We start from the raw sequence: 21,987 nt of genomic DNA, 5'->3' as shown, positions 1-21,987 counted from the left end.
TTATAAAATAAAAATATCTTACATCCAAAGCATCAAATTTAATTACTGAATCAAACTTACTAATTATACACTCTGAACTTCAATAACTTTATTGCATCTACTTGTCAACTTCGTCTCCAGTGTGACTGTGTTTTTTATCTGTTTTTCCTTTTATTTCTAATAGCTGTTGCCTCGTGTATCTCAACACGTTCTTTGACTCACTATTAATAACTTTATTGTAGCACCATTAGCCAGTCACTTTCCATTCACTCATTCAAAAAGGCATCTTCCCTGAATCTTACATGTCAGACATTATTCTGGGTGCTTGACACACGTCAGAGAACAAAAGAAACACAAGTCCCGTCGCTCTTACATTCTGCGGGAGACAGGCACCACACAATCAGCCTGCCGGGGAACCATGAAGGGCAGGGTGCTGTGTGCAGGGCCTTTGAGGGCACTGCAAGAATCTGAACTCACTCGGAGAGCTTTAAACAAAAAGAATGACATGATCTGATTTACATTTTATAAGATCAGCCAGTCTGCCATGTTCACAATGAAGTATAGAAGGTAGGGATGGAGACAGAGAGACCAGCACCACGCATTAATCTAAGGAAAGCACGACACTGGTTAAAGCTGGGCAGTAACAGTGGAAAAGAAAGGAAAAATAGCTTGGTTTCTGGGTGAATCTTCTAATGTATCGTTTGTTTTTGTTGTATTGTTCTTTTAGCCAGGTTTCTCTGTGTCACGTGACATCGCCCCAGACCTCAGACAACTGACTCCACGATGGAAGTATCCCTCAGCCTGTAAACCTCGGCGTGGAGACAGCACCACCTGCTAAAACTACAACAAAGGCCTAACCCTGCAAAGTCCATACTTCAGGAAAAGTCTGAGTGAACTAACCTTGCTTTTTAGCTTCTGTAGCTCCACTTCTGGATAACTGTCCTGGTTAACTGAACTGTGTCAACTCAGACCACGGTTTTTGTGCTTAAAAGCTCACCCTGAGAAAGGCTCAGGGCTACACTGGGATCCCAAACACCCAGTGTAGTTGCCAGCTGGCTAATGAAGGCTTTCTATTAGATCGAACCCATGTCTGAGCAGTCTTCTCTGCTGAGTACCCCACTACAGTAACCGCCCTGGCTGTCCTGGAACTCGCTTTCTAGACCACACTGGCCTGGAACTCACAGAGATCCACCCGCCTGCCTCCCTAGCATCTTAATGGTAGATCATCCAACACGATTTGGATTTTAAAGGGTTTCTCCGTGTAGCCTTGGCTATCCTGTAACTCATTGTAAACCAGGCTGGCCTAGAACTCAGAGATCTACCTGCCTCTGCCTCCCAAGTGCTGGGAATAAGGACATGTACTACCATACCCGACTCAGAATATTGTTTTTGAGACAATGTCACATACAATTCTGAAACCCAGGCTAGCCTAGACCTCATTATGTACTCCAACTCCCTGCCTCTGCTTTCCAAGGGCTGAGATTAAAGGTATGTACCACCACTGCTTGGCACAACGAGATTTCTTAAAAGGATTTGTTTGTTTGTTTGTTTCTTTGTTTGTTATTTATTTAGTGTATATGAGTACACTGTAGCTGTCAGACACACCAGAAGAGGGCATCAGATCCCATTACAGATCCTGTCTCAAAAATGTAAAGTGTTACCAAGGGTAGGGGCACACACCTTTAGTCTCACTGGCAAAGCAGAAGCAAACATCTCTCTTAGTTCTAAACTGTCTTGGTCTATATAGATAAGTCCAAGCCAGCCAGGGCTGCGGACTGTGCCCACAGTTTTTTTCTTTTTTAAGGTGGAAAGTAACAGAGGAAGATTCCCAATGCTGGCCGACTCAGGCTCACACACAGATAAGCATCATACACACCCATATATATGTACATCACACACAGACACAAAGTTTGTAAAAAGTCACGCTGAATACTTTAAATGGGTGAATTGCCCATCAAATATGCTGCTTTAAAAAATGCCAATGGCCAGGCAGTGGTGGCATTAAGCCTCTGATCCCAGCACTTGGGAGGCAGAGGCAGGCGGATGCCAGCCTGGTCTACAGAGCAAGTCCCAGGAGTACCCTGCCTCGAAAAGCAAAAACAAACAAAAAATGCCAGCAACTAGGCTGAGCAAAGTGACTCATGGGTATTAATTCAGCACTCAGGAGGCCAGCCTGGGCTTTATAAAGCAAGCCACTGCCTGAGAAACAAAATAACATAAAGGACACATCATCATCTAAACTGAGAATTGGGGGCAGGGGGAAAGTGCTTACTACAAATGCAGGAGATGCAGATGCATGTCTATGTTGACTTGTTAAAAAAAGAATTTGATGCATTTTTATTTGCCATGTTGATTTTGAAATATATATGAATTGAAAACGTTCGCTGGGCAATACATGCATGGGTCTCAAATTTAGGAGAAAAACCCTGTCTGGTGTGACTATGGGATCCTACAGCTTAATGGATATTATTTAGAGCCATGGGCTTAATGACACCATTAGGAGTTGGTGACTCTAGGCGTAACCTGCCAACTACTTAAAATCTGCCTAGTGTTAATACTGCTGCTCTACCTTTCACAAGGGATTCCTCTCGGGAACAAATTTAACCCTCTACCTCAGTTCCGGAAACATGGTAAAAGTGGGACATCAGCTGTGATACAAAGCAACGTGACTTGTGATGAAAGTGACTGCACTGGCTAATTTTTTTTAAAGAATTACTTACTTTATGCCTATGAGTACACTGTCAACACTTCAGACACACCAGAAGAGAGTACTGGATCCCATTACAGATGGTTGTGAGCCACCATGTGGTTGCTGGGAATTGAACTCAGGGCCTCTGGAGGGGCTGTCGGTGCTCTTAACCACTGAGCCATCTCTCCAGCCCTGCACTAGCTAATTTTATGTAAACTTGACACCCGCCATCACCTTTCCAGGAGGGAAGTTGAAAAAAAAAAATGCCTCCTGTAGGTCATTTTCTTAATTAGCAACTGATGGAGGAGGTCCCAGCCCATTGGGGGTGGGGCGCCCCTGGGCCAGTAGTCCTGGGTTCTATAAGGAAGCAGGCTGAGCAAGCCTCAAGGAGCAAACCAGTAAATACCACCCCTCCATGGCCTCTGCATTAACTCCTGTCCCCAGGTCCCTGCCCCGTTTGTATTCCTGCGCTGACTTCCTTTGATGATGATCAATGCTGTGGAAGCATAAGTCAAATAAACCAGTCAGTTAGGTCTCCATGAGTCTACAATACAAGAGATCCTGTCTAAAATCCCAGCAACCTCTCTTATCACACAGCACAGCTGCTGTGAGAATCCCCTCTGCATTAAACAACCAGGCAAACGTGTGGCACCACATACTGAGGTGATGCAGAGGACAAGGAGCCCTTAAGAGAAAACAAACTTAATCACCTTCCAGATTTCTGCCCTGCAAAACCTCCCCAGATGTGGCACTGGGAAGTGAGGCCACACACCATCTGACAGCTAGGCTAAGTCAGAGAACAGAAGTTTGATTTGGAAGCAGCTGGAAAAGAAGCACAACAGTCCATAGGGTTTATCAGACTAAGCAGCTGCAGGATGAAAGCTGAACCAATTCCAGAGTTTACAGCGCCAGTACAAGCAGGAGCCCCAGTTCAAGTCCAAAGCCAACACACTTCCCTGAGCAAGCTTCACAAAGCCCCCGCAACAGCATTCAAATGTGATCCCAGAAAGTCTATGACTTAGAAGTTAAGAATCACTCCTGTTAATAGAGCAAGAGAGGACAAATTCCATCTAGTTGGCTGCCTGTCTTTGTAAATAAAGTTTTATTAGAACACAGCTATGTTCACTTGCATTTGGCAGAGTTATGTACTTGTAACAGATGGTATTACTCACAAAAGCCTAAGATACTTACTACTGAATTCTACATTGGAGTAAGGCCTCTAGTATTTCCCCTAAGAATAAAGGCAAAGCCCCCCCAAAATCTGTTCTAACAAAGATAACACCAAGTGTGGCAGAACCAAACCACCTACTTAACACTCAACATACTTTAAAGAAAAAAAAAAATCAACAGCATCTCCAAAAGATATGATCCATTGTGCCACATACACAATTAAATATTATGTGAGATGTGAACTAGGAAAGTATAGACAATAAATGATAACGATAATAAGCTAATAAAACAGACTGTGGGGGAAACCCAGACTTCAAGTGTTTAAAATAACTGCTATGGGGCTGGAGAGATGGTTCAATGGTTAAAAGCATTTACTGCTCTTCCAGAGGATCTGGTCAGTTGGATTCCTATAACCCTTTTAAAAAAAAAAAAAGATTTATTTACTTATTATATATAGGTATACTGTAGCTGTCTTCAGACACACCAGAAGAGGGCATAGGTTCCCACTCAGAGGATTGTGAGCCACCATGTGGTTGCTGGGATTTGAACTCAGGACCTCTAGAAGAGAAGTCAGTGCCCTTAACCACTGAGCCATCTCTCCAACCTCCCATAACTCTTATCTTGTGGCTCACAAGTGCCTATAATTCCAATTGCAGGGGATATGATTCCCCCTGACCTCCTCAGGTACCTGCACATATGTGGTGTACATAAATTCATGCAGCAATGCACATGTGCACATAAATATAAAATAAATATATTTTTTAAAGTTATTATGCTTACTGGGTATGGCAGCACATGCTTGTAACCTCCACACTTTGGAAAAGTCAGAAAGACCAGGAATTCAAGCCCACCCTACACAAGACACTGTCTCATAAAATAAAATGTAACAGTTGTTACAAAAGCATGGTTAAGTACTTAAAAGATGGAGTTCATAAGTAAATGGCTGGGAAATCTGAACAGAGAAGCAGATGGGGAAAGGCCCAGTATGGAGGTTCACACCTCTAATCTCAGCACACAGAGGTAGAGGCAGAAGGACCAGGAGTTCTAAAACTTGGGTCCAAAGTTCTTGGGCTACAAGAGACTGTCTTAAAATAAATAGCTAAATGAAAATTCTAAAAATAAGCACAATATACAAGGTGCTGAGTGGGATTCTCGATCTATTTTCTTTCTTCCTTCCTTTCTTCCTTTCTTCCTTCCTTTCTTCCTTCCTTCCTTCCTTCCTTTCTTCCTTCCTTTCTTCCTTCCTTCCTTTTCTTTCTTCCTTCCTTCCTTCCTTCCTTTCTTTCTTCCTTTCTTCCTTCCTTCCTTCCTTCCTTCCTTCCTTCTTTCTTTCTTTCTTTCTTTCTTTCTTTCTTTCTTTCTTTCTTTCTTTCTTTCTTTCTTTCTTTCTTTCCTTCCTCTTGTGGGGATGGAACCCTAAACCGAAGTCTCACTGGTGCTAACCAAGAGCTTAACCACTGAGCTATACCGTCTAGGCACAGCTTTCAGAGATACACAGCCAAAAAAAATCTACAAACAAAATAATAATCCTAGGCCATACTTTAAAATAATACCACTGGGAGGAGGCACTGTGGCTGGAGGTGGAGAAGTGAGTGTCTCTACACACATGGCTTGTGAGCAGACATATACATCAGAGTCTGCTCTTTGTGTGTTTGAAATTTCTTGTATGAAGAACATTTCCAAGGCTAAAAAAAGAAACTCTAATCTTCACATGAACAAGTTGTAAATGTAAAAAGGTCATTCAAGTGATGAGATGCTCTGGGTACAGAGAATGACTAGATCTACCTTTGCCAAAATCTCTAAGATATGTAACACTATATTTTGAGTGCTTTGGAAAATATTGGCATTTAATAAAACTGAATATTTCACAAACCCATGAAAATTCTCTGTATTATAGACTTAGATACACATATATACACAAATATAAATACACAAATATATGAGTATCTGATTTCACAAAAGGGGGTTGTATTGAGCTAAACTGGGCTGGTAAGATGGTTCAGTGGGTAAAAGTGCTTGGCACCAAGTCTGATTGATCTCTGAAAAACAGAAAATGAAAGAACTTCCGTTTTCCTACAACCTTTGTATGCACACCTTGGCACCTGCTTGTGCAAACACTTACACGAGTAATAGACAAATAAATGCATGTAATTTTAAAAACAAATTAATTGTCCTACAACTTTTTTCCAAATATTCCAAATAATATATTTTGTGGACACACTTGTGTCTTAAGTCGTTGGTGTTCCATTTTTCCTCCTCCTTGAACCAATTTCTGAGTTCTTTCCAGCAAGGAGTCAGAACCTAGTACTAATTCAACAAAGATTCACCAGAAACGCATCTGTTTGGAATGACCCAGACAACATTAGTTCTCCTAAGTCATCATGACAGTAATCACCTTTTACAACTTTCTCAAAAAGGCATGCCAATACAATAGTTCTAAACCGAGTGTTCAGGCGCTGGTATAGATGTCTGCAACACTAACCACATTAAGTGAGGGAAGAAAACTTCAGGTAATGACCCACAGATTTCAAGAATTAAGCACTCAGAAGCATGGTCCAGATAGGTAGAGTACAAATGCGTGTCTGTGTTTTTGCAGCGTGCCAACGTGTATGGTGTACGTGGGTCTGATTGAAAGTACGCTCGTGCGTACCAAGTCCACGCGCGGACGTATCTCTGGGCGCGAAGCCCTGGAGCGGTCGTATTCCGATCGCTTACCTCCACGGACGAGCAGGTGGACGCCGATGGGCGCCGCCATGTTGGCTCCGGTCACGTGGCCGGGAGAGTGCCTCGTAGCCCCGCCCACTGGAGTAGCAGCGCTCTCCCGGCCCAGAAGCAGTGAAGCAGTCGGAGGCCAGTGCGCGTGCGCAAGTGAGACTGACTAGGGGCTCTGGGGCTAGCGAGTGGCTCCGGTGCCGAGGCCAGCAGCTCCACCTACGGCCAGCTCGCTCCGGACGCAGTTTTCTCTCTGAGCTTCCAAACCTATCAGGGATGGAAGAAAACCGTCATGTAAGTGTAGCCTCCGGTATTTATAGCATCAACATTTTGGTGCATGGAAACGTGAAGTTGGGCGGGAAAAAAGAACACAATTTAGTGTGCAACATAGCACTTTCATCGCCTTCCATTCTGTTACAAATCGTTTCTAGGCAACTAGTTGAAAGGTAGAATTTGGATCAAACTGATCCCTTTGCAATATTAGAATATAAATTACTCAGCAGAGACTCCAGAATGGGATATTTAGGACACCTATGTGGCACTGTGGGTATCTTCACAGGATTTCTCTCTCCCTGATGACACTTCCTGCTTGGCAGTATTATCTGCTGTTATCCCTAAATTAGATATTTAAAGGATGACGCCTGTCAGCTTGCACAGCTCTGTGGAAAGGCAGGTGAGGCAGCTGCCATATCTTCGATGATACTGTTGCCACTTTTGTTTACCAGGTTCTGTGCCTCTTGCCCTTGTTCTGCCGTGAGGTCCAGCCGGTCATGGGCCAGGCGTTATCTATCTTGGTAGCCTCCTGTGATACCCCAAGGTGTGTATGGTGAAGGAGCCCAAACTGTAGTATAGCAGTTTCTGAACTTTTTTTTTTTTTAAGATTTATTTTATTTATATGAATACACTGCAGCTGTCAGACACACCAGAAGAGGGCATCAGATCCCATTACAGATAGTTGTGAGCCACCATGTGGATGCTGGGAATTGAACTCAGGACCTCTGGAAGAGCAGTCAGTGTTGTGGATGATCTTTAAGAATCCACATGCGGGCTGGAGAGATGGCTCAACAGTTAAGAGCCCAACTGCTCTTCCAGAGGTCCTGAGTTCAATTCCCAGCAACCACATGGTGCCTCACAACCATCTGTAATGGGATCTGATGCCCTCCTCTGGTGTGTCTGAGGACAGCCACAGTGTACTCACATACATAAAATAAAAAATAAAAGAACCCAAATGTCCAACTGGGCACACCTTTAACCTCAAGGAGGCACCTTTACCCTAACTCTGCCTGGAGTTCAACTTATCATAAGTCAGAGAACACTTAATCCAAGTTCTTTTTAAGAACTTCATATACACATACAATGTGTTTTTATCAAATCCACCACCACCACCACCACGTGCTCTGTCCCCATCCCTCTCTTATTCCTCATCTCTTCCACCACAATTCCTTCTCAACTTCATGAGCTTTTTTTTTTTTTTTTTTTTTTTTTTTTTTTAATGCACTGAGTCTTTAATCCTGCCAGTATGCTGCACATGAATGTAGAGCCATCTACTGGAGCACAGGTGTCCTTCCAGGGGCAGAAAACCTGAAGAAAACTGACCCCCTCGCTCCCCCAGTAGCTATCTATTGCCAGCCCTCAGCTATGGATGGGACTTTGTGACCTTGTCCCAATCCACGTTGAGATCTTGGCTAGCTAGGCCTCATGCATGTAGTGATAGCCACTGTGTGTGTGTGCTTGTGTGTGTGTGCATGCACATACATATATATACATATATATGATACATATATATAATATATATACCACATTTAGGGATGAGCACAGTCTATTAATCTTGCACATCAGCCAGGTGTTAAGCCTTTATATTAATCTCTGTCTACTGCAAAAAGAAGTTTCTCTCATGAAGATTAAGAAATGCACGAATGTATAGGTATAAAGATAAGATAAGAACTTAGGGTGCAGCCTAATACCATGCCCATTTAGCAGAGTAATAGTATGTTCTCCCCTAGAGTCTATGACCTATGCACAGCCATGCTTGGCCTAGTTAGCCATACCAGACATAAGCTCTGTCTTATGGAGTTGTGCCTTAAATCCAATTAGAAAGAGACTGGTTGCTCCCAGAAAATTCACAATACTATTGCACCAGTAGGTAGATCTTGTCACCCAAGCCAGTCATCATCCTACCTTACATAGTTCCCAGCTGACGGAGATGACTTTTCTTCCCCAGTAGCATGTGTTACACTTTCCACCTGATGAAGGAAATATATTCTTCTAGGTTCCCTCTGATCATTGCTAGGGAGAGGATTTCTGAGTGTCACATCTCTGTCCTCCGTGCAAGTGAAACCCCACCTGTAGGTAACAAAGGAACCTGACAGTTGTTCACTGAGCAAGGACGCGTGCAGAAGGAACTTAGAGTCACTCGTGAAGCATCAGAAGGTATAAAGCCCAATTTCAGTATAAATGAAGATGTACTCATGCAGCCAGCCCTTGGAAAACAAATGCGTGATTTGTGGTGTGATCCTATAGATCGCGTCCACAGGAAGTTCAGTATGGAGGGGATAGTGGTATATCTCAATCTACACAGCGATCCCCTGGTCATGGGTTCAATCCCCAGCACACCACATAAAAACTGGTATAGTGGTACATGCCTCAATCCCAACACTCCAGAGGTGGAAACAGGGAAGTCAGAAGTCCCAGGTCAAGGACTTAGGGGTAGATAATAATCGAGATACATTGTTTATGTGTATGAATGGAGGAAATTGTCGAAGAATAACCTTTAAAGTTCAAGGTCATCTTTAGCTACCTGGCAAGTCCAAGGCCAGAGACATGCGATCTTGTCTCAGGAACAGCATGTCGGGGGCAACGGATATCTAGAAATGAAATGAACAGGAGCTTGTCTCTGTAACTTGTTCATTCACTAAGCTTTGATATGGCTTCTCTAATCTCACATTTTCCTAACACCCAGCATGTGCCCCAACCCCCAAACCATAAAAGTCTAAAAATACTGTGTGTGTGTGTGTGTGTGTATGGTGTCTATGTGTGCATACACATGCACATGTGTGTGGAGACCACAAGTCAATGCTACATGCCTTTCTCTTTCACTCTCCACATTATTATTATTATTATTATTATTATTATTATTATTATTATTATTATTATTTTTTGAGACAAGGTTTCTTCCCAAACCTAGTGCTCATTATTCAGCTAGATTGACTGCCAGGCTCCGCTGCCCCCCACCAGTGGGAGGTTATAGATGGGGATCATAATAAATGGGTCATGATAGCACCATGGGTGCTTTAGATCCAAACTCAGGTCTTATGATGAAGGCACTTTAACTAGGCCATTTGCGAGCTGATACATCTCTCCAGATCCTGATTTTAATTTCGATCATTATATATTTTTATCTTAAGTGTATGAATCTTTTGCCTGAGGGTATGTCTGGGTATCAATTGTGTTCCTGGTACCCATGGAGGTTGTGAACCACCACGTTGGTGTTGGGAATAGAAACCAGGTCCTCTGAGGGAGCAACTGGTGCTCTTAACTGCTAGGTCCCACCCCCATTATTTTGATGGTGCCCGGGATCAAACATATGGCCTCATGTGTGCGAGGTGAGCACTCTTATCACTGCGCTGTAACCCCAGCGTTCGAGATCTCAGACAGATCTCATAATGTAACTCAGGCTGGCTTTAGACAGGAGATCCTTTTCCCTCAGCCTATTGGAGCGCTGGGATCAGAGACTTGTGCCACTGTGCTTGGGATTCTTAGATACAAAGTTGAAGATGTTTTCACAGCTGTATTTCAGGAAACAAAGGATAACCCCTTTTATGGTGTATGCTCGTGTCAGTGCACGTGTGCATGAGCCAGAGGCTGACTCCAGTGTCTTCCTTTGTGATGCTCAATCTTTTTATTTCCCTTGAGACGAGCTCTATCGATGAACCCAGAGCTCACTGTTTTGGTTATAGTAGCTGGTCAGCAAGCCCCTGGATTGACTGACTGCACCCCTTGCTCCCAGCTGCCTCCACACCGAGCATTTAAGTCTCACCAAACTCGGGTCTTCCTTGTACTTATGCAGCAAGCTCCTTGCCCACTGAGCCATCTCCAGAGATTCCTTGTTAATACCTCCATTTTCATTCTTTGGTATCAGAGTGATTATTTATATTAACTTGTTTTGTGAGGTTTTTTTTTTAACCTTGATCCTAAAAAATTACTGGTTTGCCTGTGTGTGTGTGTGTGTGTGTGTGTGTGTGTGTGTGTGTGTGTGTCCTAAAGACACCAGAAGAGGGCACATTCCCTGGAGCTAGATCTGCAGGCACTTTGTGCACTGCCTGATGTGTGTACTCAGAGCTCAGCTTAGGTTTTGTAAGAGCAGCAAAGCAATCTTTTTTAAAAATATTTATTTATTATGTATACAACTTACAGCTTTCTGCCTGCATGTATGCCTGCAGGCCAGAAGAGGGCATCGGATCTCAATACGGATGGTTGTGAGCCACCATGTGGTTGCTGGGAATTGAACTCAGGACTTCTGGAAGAGCAGTCAATGCTCTTAACCTCTGAGCCAACTCTCCAGCCCCCAGGAAAGCAATCTTAACTGCCAAGCTCTCTACAGCGCCATTCTACCATGATTTGGAAAAGGTTCTTTCTCGTTAGCATCTTTAAAGGCGGTGGCTGCAGTTTCCTGGGAATTGCTGGGAAACCAGACTGGAAAAGTGCTGAGCTCCAGAGAAGGTAAGAGACCCTGGAAAGTGACATAAAAAGCACATGACATCAACCTCTGGCGTGCACACACAGGCATGTGCATATGTGCATATATACACTGTTCATGAGAAGGCCTTGCTGGGCATGGTGGTGTACACCTTTAATCCTACTCAGGAGGCAGAGGCAGGCAGATTCCTGTGAGTTTAAGGCTACCTGATCTACAATAATTCTTTAGGCCATCCAGGGGTACATAGTAAGGCCCTGTCTAAAAGAAAACAAAACATATTTGACTTGTTTGTGATTACTTGTCTAAAAACTGAATCAGAAATAAATTCCTCCTTGCGTGTTCTTGAAAAACTTAACATTCCATGCTTTCTCTTTACTTAATATTAAAAATTGATACACGCTTGCTTTGACACCACATATACCAAAATTAGAACGACATAAAGGCCTTTGTGCACATGACATGAAAATTCATGGAGCATTCTATATTTGTAGTGGGGGGGGAAGAACATGCTCAGAACATTGTATGAAAAAACTTTAAACCAAAAGGAAAAATTACAGATAGATAGATAGACAGACAGATAGACAGACAGGCAGATAGATAGACAGACAGACAGATAGATAAAACATAAAGATTTATGCTACTGCTTTATTAGGGTTTTACTGCTGTGAACAGACACCATGACCAAGGCATCTCTTATAAGGACAACATTTAACTGGGGCTGGCTTACAGGTTCAGAGGTTCAGTCCATTATCACCAAGGCAGGAGCATGGCAGCATCCAGGCAGGCATGGGGCAGGAGGAGCTGAGAGTTCTACATCTTCATCTGAAGGCTGCTAGTAGAATACTCACTTCCAGGCAGCTAGGATGAGGGTTTTAAGCCCACACCCACAGTGACACACCTGCTCCAATAGGGCCACACCTCCCAACAGGGCCACTGTCTGGGCCAAGCATATACAAACCATCACAGCCACACATAATTTGTAATAAACTTTAGTTATCCAGATTTCTGTACTATTATATTTCAAATTCACTAGGGATTGTGAGATATAAATAGTCTTTGAACATAGTTTAAAGTTTTACATAGTTTCTGTGATTAATGCAAGATATATATATTTATATATAAATACACACACACATATACATACATATATATATGTATATACATATATATATATTTAAACCTAGACTGCAAAAGGGCCTGTATTAGTTATATTTCTGTTGCTGTTATAAAATGGACCAAGACAACTTATAGAAGAGTTCCTTTGGGTTTTAGTTCCAGGTTTTAGAGTCCCCCCTAGTGGGAACGTTTGGCTATAAGTAGGCAAGCAGAGTGGTTAGAGCAGAAGGATGGGGCTCCCATCTTCAACCACTAGGGTGTAGTGGAGAGAGTAAACTTAATTTCAAAGCTCACCCGCAGGACATCCTCCAGCAAGGCCACCACCTAAACCTCAACACTGCCACCAACGGGGAATCAAGTGTCCAACCGCACAGGCCTCTAGGGCACATTTCTCCTTCAGATCAACACAGAGGCAAATGTACTTGTCCTGGTTGTTTTTTGTTTGTTTGTTTGTTTGTTTTGTTTTGTTGTTAATTAGACCTAAGCTAGAGAATCTGAGAAATGGAGTCAACTGAGAAAACACCTCCATCATTATTACTTGAAGGCGAGTCTCTGGGGACATTTTCTCGATTAATGATTGATGTGGAATAGTTCTGCTCACTGTAGGTGGATGATACTGTAGACTGGTGGTCCTAGGTGCTGGAAGGAAGCAGACTGAGCAAGCCATGGGGAGCAAGCCAGTAAGTAGCACCCCCTCCATGATCTTTGCTTCAATTCCTGCCTCCAGGTCTCTATCCCCAAGTTCCTGCCCTGACTTTCCTTCATGATGGACTACAACTGTAAGCTGAAATAGACCCTTCCCTCCCCACACTGCTTTTGGCTGTGGTATTTATCATAGCAGTGGAAAGCAAAGGAAGACAAGATTTATAGAAACGTGTGTCACATATGGACGTTGCAGATCTGAGTGAGCTAAGGCAGCGTGAACTAATCCTGGGTACCAACTTGGTTCCCTGGTCAATTAGAGGAAGTTGGTGGCTAGGGACCTTCTCGGCTTCCTACAGCTCACACTGTCTAACCTAGGGTCACTCTCTCTTCCTGACCTGCTGCTCAGCTCTGCCCTCTGAATTTCCCCTGAAAACTTAGCTTTCTGATTTGATTTCAGGTTAATTTCTTAACCTTTTACTCTGTGGCTTGAGAAGAATATTTCCAATCCTACCCCTTTAATTTGTCCAATTTTAGGATGAGGAAATGCTTTGTTTGTTTACATGTTTTAAGCCCAATGAGCAGTTCTTTCCATGAACTAGGAGTGCTGCGTAAACATAATCTTTGTGCGTTATGGAGGCCTGTCTTAGTACTGGCTGAACCCCTCAAAAGTTAAGGTTCAGCAATGAACAATTATATGTTTGGGCGGGTGGTCTCTGGGGCGCTCTTTTAACAAACAGAGGTCAAGCAGAATGTCACGTGTCCCCTGCCGGCTACTTGAGATAATCGTGTCCATGTTACTGAGTCATCTAGGAGGCCTTCTAGAGAAAATCGGTACATTCTCCATGTTTCATAAAGAAAGCAATGTCATGTGTGAGGCAGCAGTGATGTGGGTTTCTCTTTGTTATTTGTGCTTGCACTCCAGTACCAAGACAGGAGGCCAGGACAAGAGAGGAGCTGTAGTGACCCTCCTGCCCTCCTTAGTTTTCACGACGTTGTCTCAGGCTTAGAATTCGTATGCAAACGAAGTCCCAGGAACTGCTTGTACTTGAGCACCACTCCCTCACAGTGAAGTCCATAGAGTTTCAGAATCCGGACCGTTATAGACAGGAGATCAGCAAAGAGCATTCGTCAAGGGAAGAGGACCAGAATGGAACCAGATAGGGTGTTTTAGTTAGGGTTCTATTGCTGTGAAGAGACATCATGACCAAGGCAACTCGTATAAAGGAAAATAGTTGGGACCGGTTTACAGGTTCAGAGGGTTACTGTGTTGTCCTGGTAGGAAACATGGCAGCGTGCAGACATGGTGCTGGAGATGGAGCCGAGAGTACATCTCGATCCACAGGCAGCAAGGAGAGACTGTGACACACTGGCCAGACTTGAACTTATAAAACTTGAAAGCCTACCCCCAATGACACATTTCCTCCAACAAGGCCTCCTGATAGTGCCACTCCCTATGGGCCAAGCATTCATACACACACATGAGTCTGTGGGGGCCGTTCCTATGAAAACCACCACACGGGTAACCCGAAGGAGTTGGTGCCAGGCACACCAAGAACAGTGTTCCGTTCACACTGCTTCCAAACTTCAGCTTGCAAACGTGGGAAACTGCAAGTGGTGGCTGTGTGTCAGCGCTAACAATACTGCCCGCCTTGGTCAGCGTTGCCTGTGGAACGACAGGGACACACAAGAGACAAGGCTTTCCCAACCCATCTCTTCAGGCTGCTTAGGTTTAAGCAGAGCTGTGTGTTCGCTAGAGCAGGGTATGTCCCTGAGACCGTGGTGCGCTTGTCTGGCTTGCAAGAAAACCTGGATTCATAAAACCCACCGTGTTGGTTCAGGTCTCTAATCCCAACACAGCAGAAGGTTCCAAAATTCAAGGCCATCCTTTGCTGCATAGCCAACTTAAGGCCAGCCTGGGCTACCTGAGATCCCATCTCAAACAAACCAACAAAAACTATGCATTTGTCCAACGAACTCTAAATAAAAGTAGGAATAATTAGAGTCTGCCATATCCAGCAGTTGATAACTCCTGGGAAAAGAACACCTACTCATATATTTCTGGAGAAAGAAAAAAATTTCCACTTATAGTAGGGGAGAGTTTCCAGGAAATTTTAGTTATTGATCACTAAACACACAAGTGCCCACTCTAGGCTCCAAAGAAGTATAATGTTGTTTGTCTTAACGTCACTGGAGAGTTGAGACCCCTGGTCACTAGATCATCCCTCACAAAAGACTTAAGTCCTAAGTTCCATTGAGCAATGTCAAATGTAAGGATGTTAAAAATTGGAGTCATTCCTGGCTGATAAGAGTTGAGGAAAATTCAGAATTTAAAGGGCACAGGTAGCAGAAATTGTGCCTGCTGGAACTCCTTCACCACATAAACATAAAGAAGAGGAAAAGACACCAACATAGACAAGATCGCTTCCTTAGGTGTCTCTTAAGACATACTTGTAAAAGAAGAGAGGGGAAAACGTTCTCTTGATTTCCTTGTTGGAATTTTGTAGAAAGTTGCTTGAGTTTTGTTTTGTGGGTTTTTTTCCCCTCTGTGTTCACATGTATAGTAAGTATATGCTTTCTTAGAAAACACTGTGAATGGTGGTGGTGGCAGACACACTCAAGAGGCAGAGGTGATGGCGAGTTTCTGAGTTTGAGACTAGCCCAATCTACAAAGCTAGTTCCAGGACAGCCTGGGCTACACGGACAAACTCTGGCTTGAAAAACAAAAACAAAATTGCAAAGGTATAAGAATGCCCCATAGAATTATTAATAAAAATCTCCCAGTGTGTTTTCCAGGCAGTGACAGTTAACGAGTTGTCGTCTATCCATGGAGACCTTTTTCCGGGCATATTGCACGTGTATCTTTCTGTCATGGCTTATTCTCTTTTGTTGATTTATGGCCATTTGCTGCTAAATGTTTAAGTGTGCTTGATTTGAAACATAGTGGTCCCGTAGGACAGTGTGAGGCAGTTCATCTGGCTGTTAATATCCGAGGTTGAATATTTTTGCGTGTTGGTTTTCAGTATTTCCTACTTAAAAGCGTGAAACACTGTAGTTCTTGATTCATTAACAAAAAAACTTTAGTAAGCAGCACTTGAGCTCCTGAGGCAGGAGGATTAGCAGTTCAAAGCTGGCCTGGGCTAATCTGCAGCCCCTGTTTTAGAAAAGGAAAGGGCCTGGGAGCTGCAACGAGGAGATTATGAAATAAGGTTTTGATAATAGAAAACTAAATCACTCCCCTTCTCTCCCCCCTACACCCCTGCTCTACCCTCCCCCGCCTTGCACACACTGCCGCAAAAGTAAGCAGTATGGTGCACTTAAGACCTGCTCCCTCCCTAGGCTGATTCTGTATTCAAGACTGAGACTGTGGATGCAAACTAGAAAACATGCGTTTCAAGAACCTCTGCGCGCCCAACAGCTTCAGCCTCGGGAGTCCCCTGTCTAGGGTGCGTTCTCTGCATCTGATGTACAAGCACTCCCACTCTCTTTTGCTTGATAAAGAATAAAGGAAGACAAGTGGCAGCTGCCACAGGAGCAGACTGAAAACAAGCCTCAGCCACACACCCCCGTCTTCACAAAGGCTGATTCAGAGACGCGCGGCCGACAAACCGAGCAGCTGAGGACTTCGGCACAGTCACCTGCCCCAATGTTAATTGCACATTTAAAGGACTGTCCAGGTGACCTGAGGGTTTAACCAGAGCGCATTTCCAACTGGCCTTTCTTTAAGATGGACAAGAGTACAGATGAAGAACTGGAGATAGCTGCAAAGGTCACCGACCACAGATCTATAGCCCCACCTAATTCCAAGGAGACCCCAGGGACCGGGAAGACCGCCGAAGGAAAGACGCAGCCGTGTACACTGTGATGAAACTGGAGGGTGGTTTCCCTTTTAACAGTATTGATTCTTTCTTTTGTTAGTCTATGAAGTAACGGTTTCGTTGTGCCTTTTCCATACACATGTGTGGTTGTACTTTACACACACTGTTCCCATTATCCTCTCTCCTTTGGTCCCCACTGGCTCTCCTTTTCTCAGTCGTTTTTCCCTATATTTTTATGCCATGTGTGTGTACTGTTGGATCTAGCTTCCATATATGAGAGAATATGTATTTCTTTCTCCCCCCTTAACCTCTCTTGTTCTTTCCTTTAGACCATTCTATTCACATGAAAATATATAAATTTATATATTATACAATATATACTTCCTATATAAAATCTACACTCGGAGGATGGGGGAAAACATGCAATATTTGCCTTTCTGAGCCTGTCTTACTTCATCTAACATGATGATTTTCAGTTCCATCCACTTTTTTCAGAAACAAACCAGTTTTATTTCTCTTTATGATTGAATAAAACTCCATTGTATCTACCATGTGTCATTCGTCCATCTACAGCTGGGCATGTAGGCTGTATCTTGGCTGTAGTAAATGGTATATCAGTAAATAAAACTGGGAATTGAAAATGGTTAGACTGTATCTAGAAGGTACTCCTTGCCTTCTACCTTACAGTAGTTCATCAGACATAAGTGATTCCAATTCATCTCTGTTGTTCATGAAATATATTAACTTTCAGAGACTTAGCTGCACCAGTGTCTACTGATAGTACCGGGTGTCAAGGATGGAAACAACTTTTAATTAAATTTTTATGTGTATGGATGTTTGGTTATATGTCTGTGCATCACATGTATGCCTGGTGCCTGAGGAGGCCTGGTTGTGAGCCACCCCGTGATTGAGAATTGAACCTGGGTCCTCTGGAAGAGCAGCTAGTACTCTTAACTATTAAGCCATCTCTCAAATCCTTCCCGTGTGTGTGTGTGTGTGTGTGTGTGTGTGTGTGTGTGTGTGTGTGTGTGTGTGTTTGTGTGTGTGTGTGTGTGTGTGTGTGTGTGTGTGTGTGTGTGTTTGTGTGTGTGTGTGTGGTCAAAGGACAGACAAGTTGTAGGAATCAGTGTTTTCCTTTCACCCTGTGGGTCACTGTTATTGAGTTCTGTTTGTCAGGCTTCAGTCAAGCAGCTTTATCCACAATCTCACCAGTCTGCCATTTTCCTTTATTAAAAAAAAAAAATCCCCACCAAAATGTTTGCCAATAAAGTACACAATAAACTGATTCTTTTGAGAAGCAAAGAACATTATCATTATTGTTAGCGTTATTTGTTTTTGGTGTTACCGATTTTTTTTTTTTTAAAGACAGGGTCTTACTATGTACCCCTGGCCTGCCTGCAACTGTGTAGACCAAGTTGCAGTGAGCTCATGGAGGCCTCTGTCTCACAAATGCTAGGATTAAAGAAAGTCATGTGTTATCAGGCCAAGCTGTTGTTAATGAGCTTGGTGAGTTCTGCTTTTGTTTTTGGAACTCTGGGGAAATACTTATTGTCCTACACCTCACTTAAAGGCTCTACTTCTTTAATTCAGAAAAGCTTTTGAATTTTTCTGTGGCATATATTTTTGTGTGTGTCATATAGAGATCAGCTAGTGAAGACTATGTTAATTCTTAAACTAATCTTTACGTGTGATGGTATATACCTTTAATAAATACTCAGGAAGCAGACACAGGCTGAGCTCTGAGTTCCAGGAAATTTGCTCTATATTTCGAGTTCAGGGACAGCCAGGGATACCTGGTGAGACCTGCCTGTCTCAAAAACAAACCAATTACTTTTTTTTTTTTTTGGAGCTGGGGACCGAACCCAGGGCCTTGCACTTGCTAGGCAAGCGCTCTACCACTGAGCTAAATCCCCAACCCCAAACCAATTACTTTTAAATGGACCCATAGTCTCCCAAGGCTTACAGAGAAGAGCAATGGTTTGTCCTACAGCTTTCCCAGTCTTGACTCAGCCACTTGGAATCACGTCTGTCTAGTCACTGCTCAGATCCAGGCCACTGTCACTTCGGCTTTCTGGCACTCTTACCCAACAAGTTCCAATTTCCTATTCCAGTTTAGACTGATCTCATTCTCAGATGTTTCGTTTTGTTGGAATCGGATATTTTGCTTTTTATTTTTCACACTTAAGTTTTAAAGCTATTTTCAGCATTGAGGATTGAAGCGAGAGCTTTGTACTATGTAAGTATTCTGCCTGTGAGCGACACCCCATGCCACCCTGTTATTCCTGAGCTTCTCGTCCTTCATGTTCTTTGATCCTGCCTTCATGTTGCTATAACAAATCTCTGAATAACATCAACACAAGGTAAGTTTTTCTGGTCTCCCAGATTTCTAAGAACCCCCCCTCCCCCGACTTTACTGATAATTTAGATTCAGGTTTAGACTTGAAGTAATTTTGCATCTTAACTTTGAAAATTCTGTCCTGCTGTCTTTTTAACATGCAGCATGGTTGATAAGGCTAGTATTACCTTCTGTCAGTTCCATGTAACTTGTGTTTTTTACCAATAGAAATTGAGGATACTTCATTTTGTACTCCATGCTACACAGAGCCAACTTTTAAAAAATGTGTTTTATGTGTATGGGTGTTTCTGCCTGCATGTATGCCTGTGAACTACATGCCTGCCTTGTGCCCATTAAGGTCAGAAGAGGGCGTCAGATGCCCTGGAACTGGAGTCCTCTCTAACCAGTAAGTGCTCTTTACTGCTGAGCCAGCGCTCCAGACCCTTACACCTGTTTTTTGATGCTAATACCTGGTTTACTGACACATATTCTAAACATCCGGTTTCCCCTGTCACGGCTCTGTATAAAGCAGTTAATTTTACCCTACTTTATTAGAAATGACTATTAAATAACAATTTGTCATTACTTTGATGTCTTGATGTATCTCAGCACCATGGTAACTTTATAGAAAACACTTAAAATACACATTTATATTACACATGGTGTAGTTCCTTACTTTGGGACAGTGTTTGCTTTGTAGCCCAGGCCTTAAGACCTTTCTACTCTGCCTGAGTGCTCCTGAGGTAGGTACCACGTCCTGGGTTCAAACTGTGTTTGTATAATGTTATATGTATATTACTTGTATGTTATGCTAATGTCTATCTTCAGTTACTATTTGATGCTAAACATTTCGGTTTTAGGCTCCATCTGGTCCCTGGCTTCTCTTACTCACATACCCAAAACAAGCAGGTAAGACAGGCAGGAGTTTAAATTTAAAGCATAGCCACTTAATTTAGAAAAACCATGCAAGGGAACCAGAAGTGGAAAGTGCACCAACAAAAATGAACCATGCATGGAAATACTAAACCCATTTCTTTATAAGCTGTTTTTAAAAACTTAACTGCTAGACAAAAATATCAAGACTACTAAGATGCCCCCAAAGAAACAGGTTTTAAACATAGGGAACAGTTAAGACTTTAAAAATGTAATGTATTTTGGGCTCTAGATATTCATCTATAGTTATGTACACAGAGGTCCAGGCCAAGATGCCAAGTGGCCTCTGTCGCTCTCAGAATACTTTGAGATAGGGGCTCATGATTTATTGGTTAGGCTGGAAGTCAGCAACCCCCAACAATCCTGCTTCTGCTCCCCTCAAAGCAGGTTTACAGGAGTATGCTGGATAACCAGTTTATTGCCTGGGTGTTGCAGTCTAGCCCGCAGGGTAAGCACTCAATCTCTGAGTTGTCTCTCCAGCTTATTTTTGGGTTTCGAGACGAGGTGTCACATGGGAACCTATGCTGGCCTTGATCAAGGAAATCCTTCTGCTTCAGACTCAGTGCTTGATTACACGTGTGTATCACCATATACAACTAAAATGTAAGGTTTTAGTATAACTCAAATATGGACTGGAGAGATGGCTCAGCGGTTAAGAGCACTGACTGCTCTTCCAGAGGTCCTGAGTTCGATACCCAGCAACCACACGATGGCTCACAATCATCTGTAATGGGATGTTCTCTTCTGAAGTGTCTGAGGACAGCTACAGTGTACTCACATATAAATAAAGTATAACTCAAATATTTATCCTAAATCCTTAAGAACCATATCATAACCTAATAAACCACAACCAATCATTTATTATACTGTTTAAGAAGAAAGCAGTGGAGGGTTGGGGATTTAGCTCAGTGGTAGAGTGCTTGCCTAGCAAGCACAAGGCCCTGAGTTCGGTACCCAGCTCCGAAAAAAAGAAAAAAGAAAAAAAAAGAAGAAAGCAGTGGGCAGTGGTATTTCACAAGCCATCTTTTATTAATGCAATATATGTTCATAAACTCTAGACAGTATTTTAAAATATACAATCTCTCAAAAGGAAATATTCCACTAAGGAGAACATAGATAACTTTAGGGTCATCAGAGGTTTCACAGCACAATGCACAGAAATCGCAGGTATCCAGGGAACGAGGGCTTCACTCTTGAGCAAGGCGCTCAATGACACGCCGGTAGTCCTCCACCAGCTCCTGAAACTGCTCCTCCAGCTGCTCGTGCTGCACGCTTATCTCTATCTGGTTCATCTGATTCGTCAGCTCTTCTGGTCTCAGGCATTTCCTCATCTTGGCAAGATCTGTCTGCTTTTTCTAAGTAGGAAGCAATTATTTTTAGACAAAAACCCATTTGCTTATACAGCTACAACTGAAGTCTTTAATGTTAGAGAACAATAGTAGCAGGGCTGGAAATGGCTCAGCAGTTAAGAGCATGCACTGTGCTTAGCAAGGGCCTGGGTTCCAAAGCACCCATGGCAGCTCACCTGTAACCCAGACACATGCACATAAAACAAATTAAGAATCAAAGTGATGCCAGGCAGTGGAAGTGGATGCAGAAGCAGGTGGATCTGAGTTCAGGTCAGCCTGGGCTACAAGTGAGTTCTGGGACTTGGAGACGTTCAAGAGACGATGAGCTAAGAAGCTAAGATTCAATATTGGATTAACGGTCTGGTTGAAATTCTGAATTGTTAGTCTGTTTAGTCTTTCAAAAGGCACTAAAACAACTCAAACCTCATTAAGCCCATTCCAGAACTAATAAGAGTCCCTTAAAGGGAACCCATTTATAATTTTTGACTACCAGGCAAATGTGCCATGCTCATTACTTTAAAATAAATCTATAATCATACATTCTAAGA

The 21,987-nt window shown here is 43.0% G+C and overlaps 2 protein-coding genes and 1 long non-coding RNA gene across 4 annotated transcripts in view; 1 reads left to right on the top strand and 2 right to left on the bottom strand.

Annotated features, from left to right (window-relative positions):
- Positions 1 to 6,653, bottom strand: part of Metap1d (methionyl aminopeptidase type 1D, mitochondrial) — a 72,355-nt gene extending 65,702 nt beyond the window's left edge. Inside the window, exon 1 of one of the 2 annotated variants that reach the window (XM_032903475.1) lies at positions 6,554 to 6,653. In XM_032903475.1, the coding sequence (XP_032759366.1) occupies positions 6,554 to 6,593 (40 nt within the window). In that variant the 5' untranslated portion in view covers positions 6,594 to 6,653. The remainder of the gene's footprint in view (positions 1 to 6,553) is intronic. The other variant, XM_032903476.1, reaches the window with a different exon arrangement.
- A 66-nt stretch (positions 6,654 to 6,719) lies between these two features.
- LOC116900193 lies at positions 6,720 to 17,340 on the top strand. The gene is made up of 3 exons (XR_004387923.1): positions 6,720 to 6,844; positions 7,276 to 7,367; positions 16,344 to 17,340. It is a non-coding gene; the product is annotated as an uncharacterized LOC116900193 (long non-coding RNA).
- Positions 17,341 to 21,095: 3,755 nt separating this feature from the next.
- Hat1 (histone acetyltransferase 1) overlaps positions 21,096 to 21,987 on the bottom strand; it is a 47,249-nt gene continuing 46,357 nt past the window's right edge. The window contains exon 11 of the mRNA XM_032903474.1: positions 21,096 to 21,445. Within this exon, the coding sequence (XP_032759365.1) occupies positions 21,278 to 21,445 (168 nt within the window). The 3' untranslated portion in view covers positions 21,096 to 21,277. The remainder of the gene's footprint in view (positions 21,446 to 21,987) is intronic.

Source organism: Rattus rattus, chromosome 5 (assembly GCF_011064425.1).
Source record: "Rattus rattus isolate New Zealand chromosome 5, Rrattus_CSIRO_v1, whole genome shotgun sequence".
In the NCBI taxonomy this organism is placed as follows: domain Eukaryota; kingdom Metazoa; phylum Chordata; class Mammalia; order Rodentia; family Muridae; genus Rattus; species Rattus rattus.
This window is presented reverse-complemented; position numbering and strand designations above follow the sequence as displayed.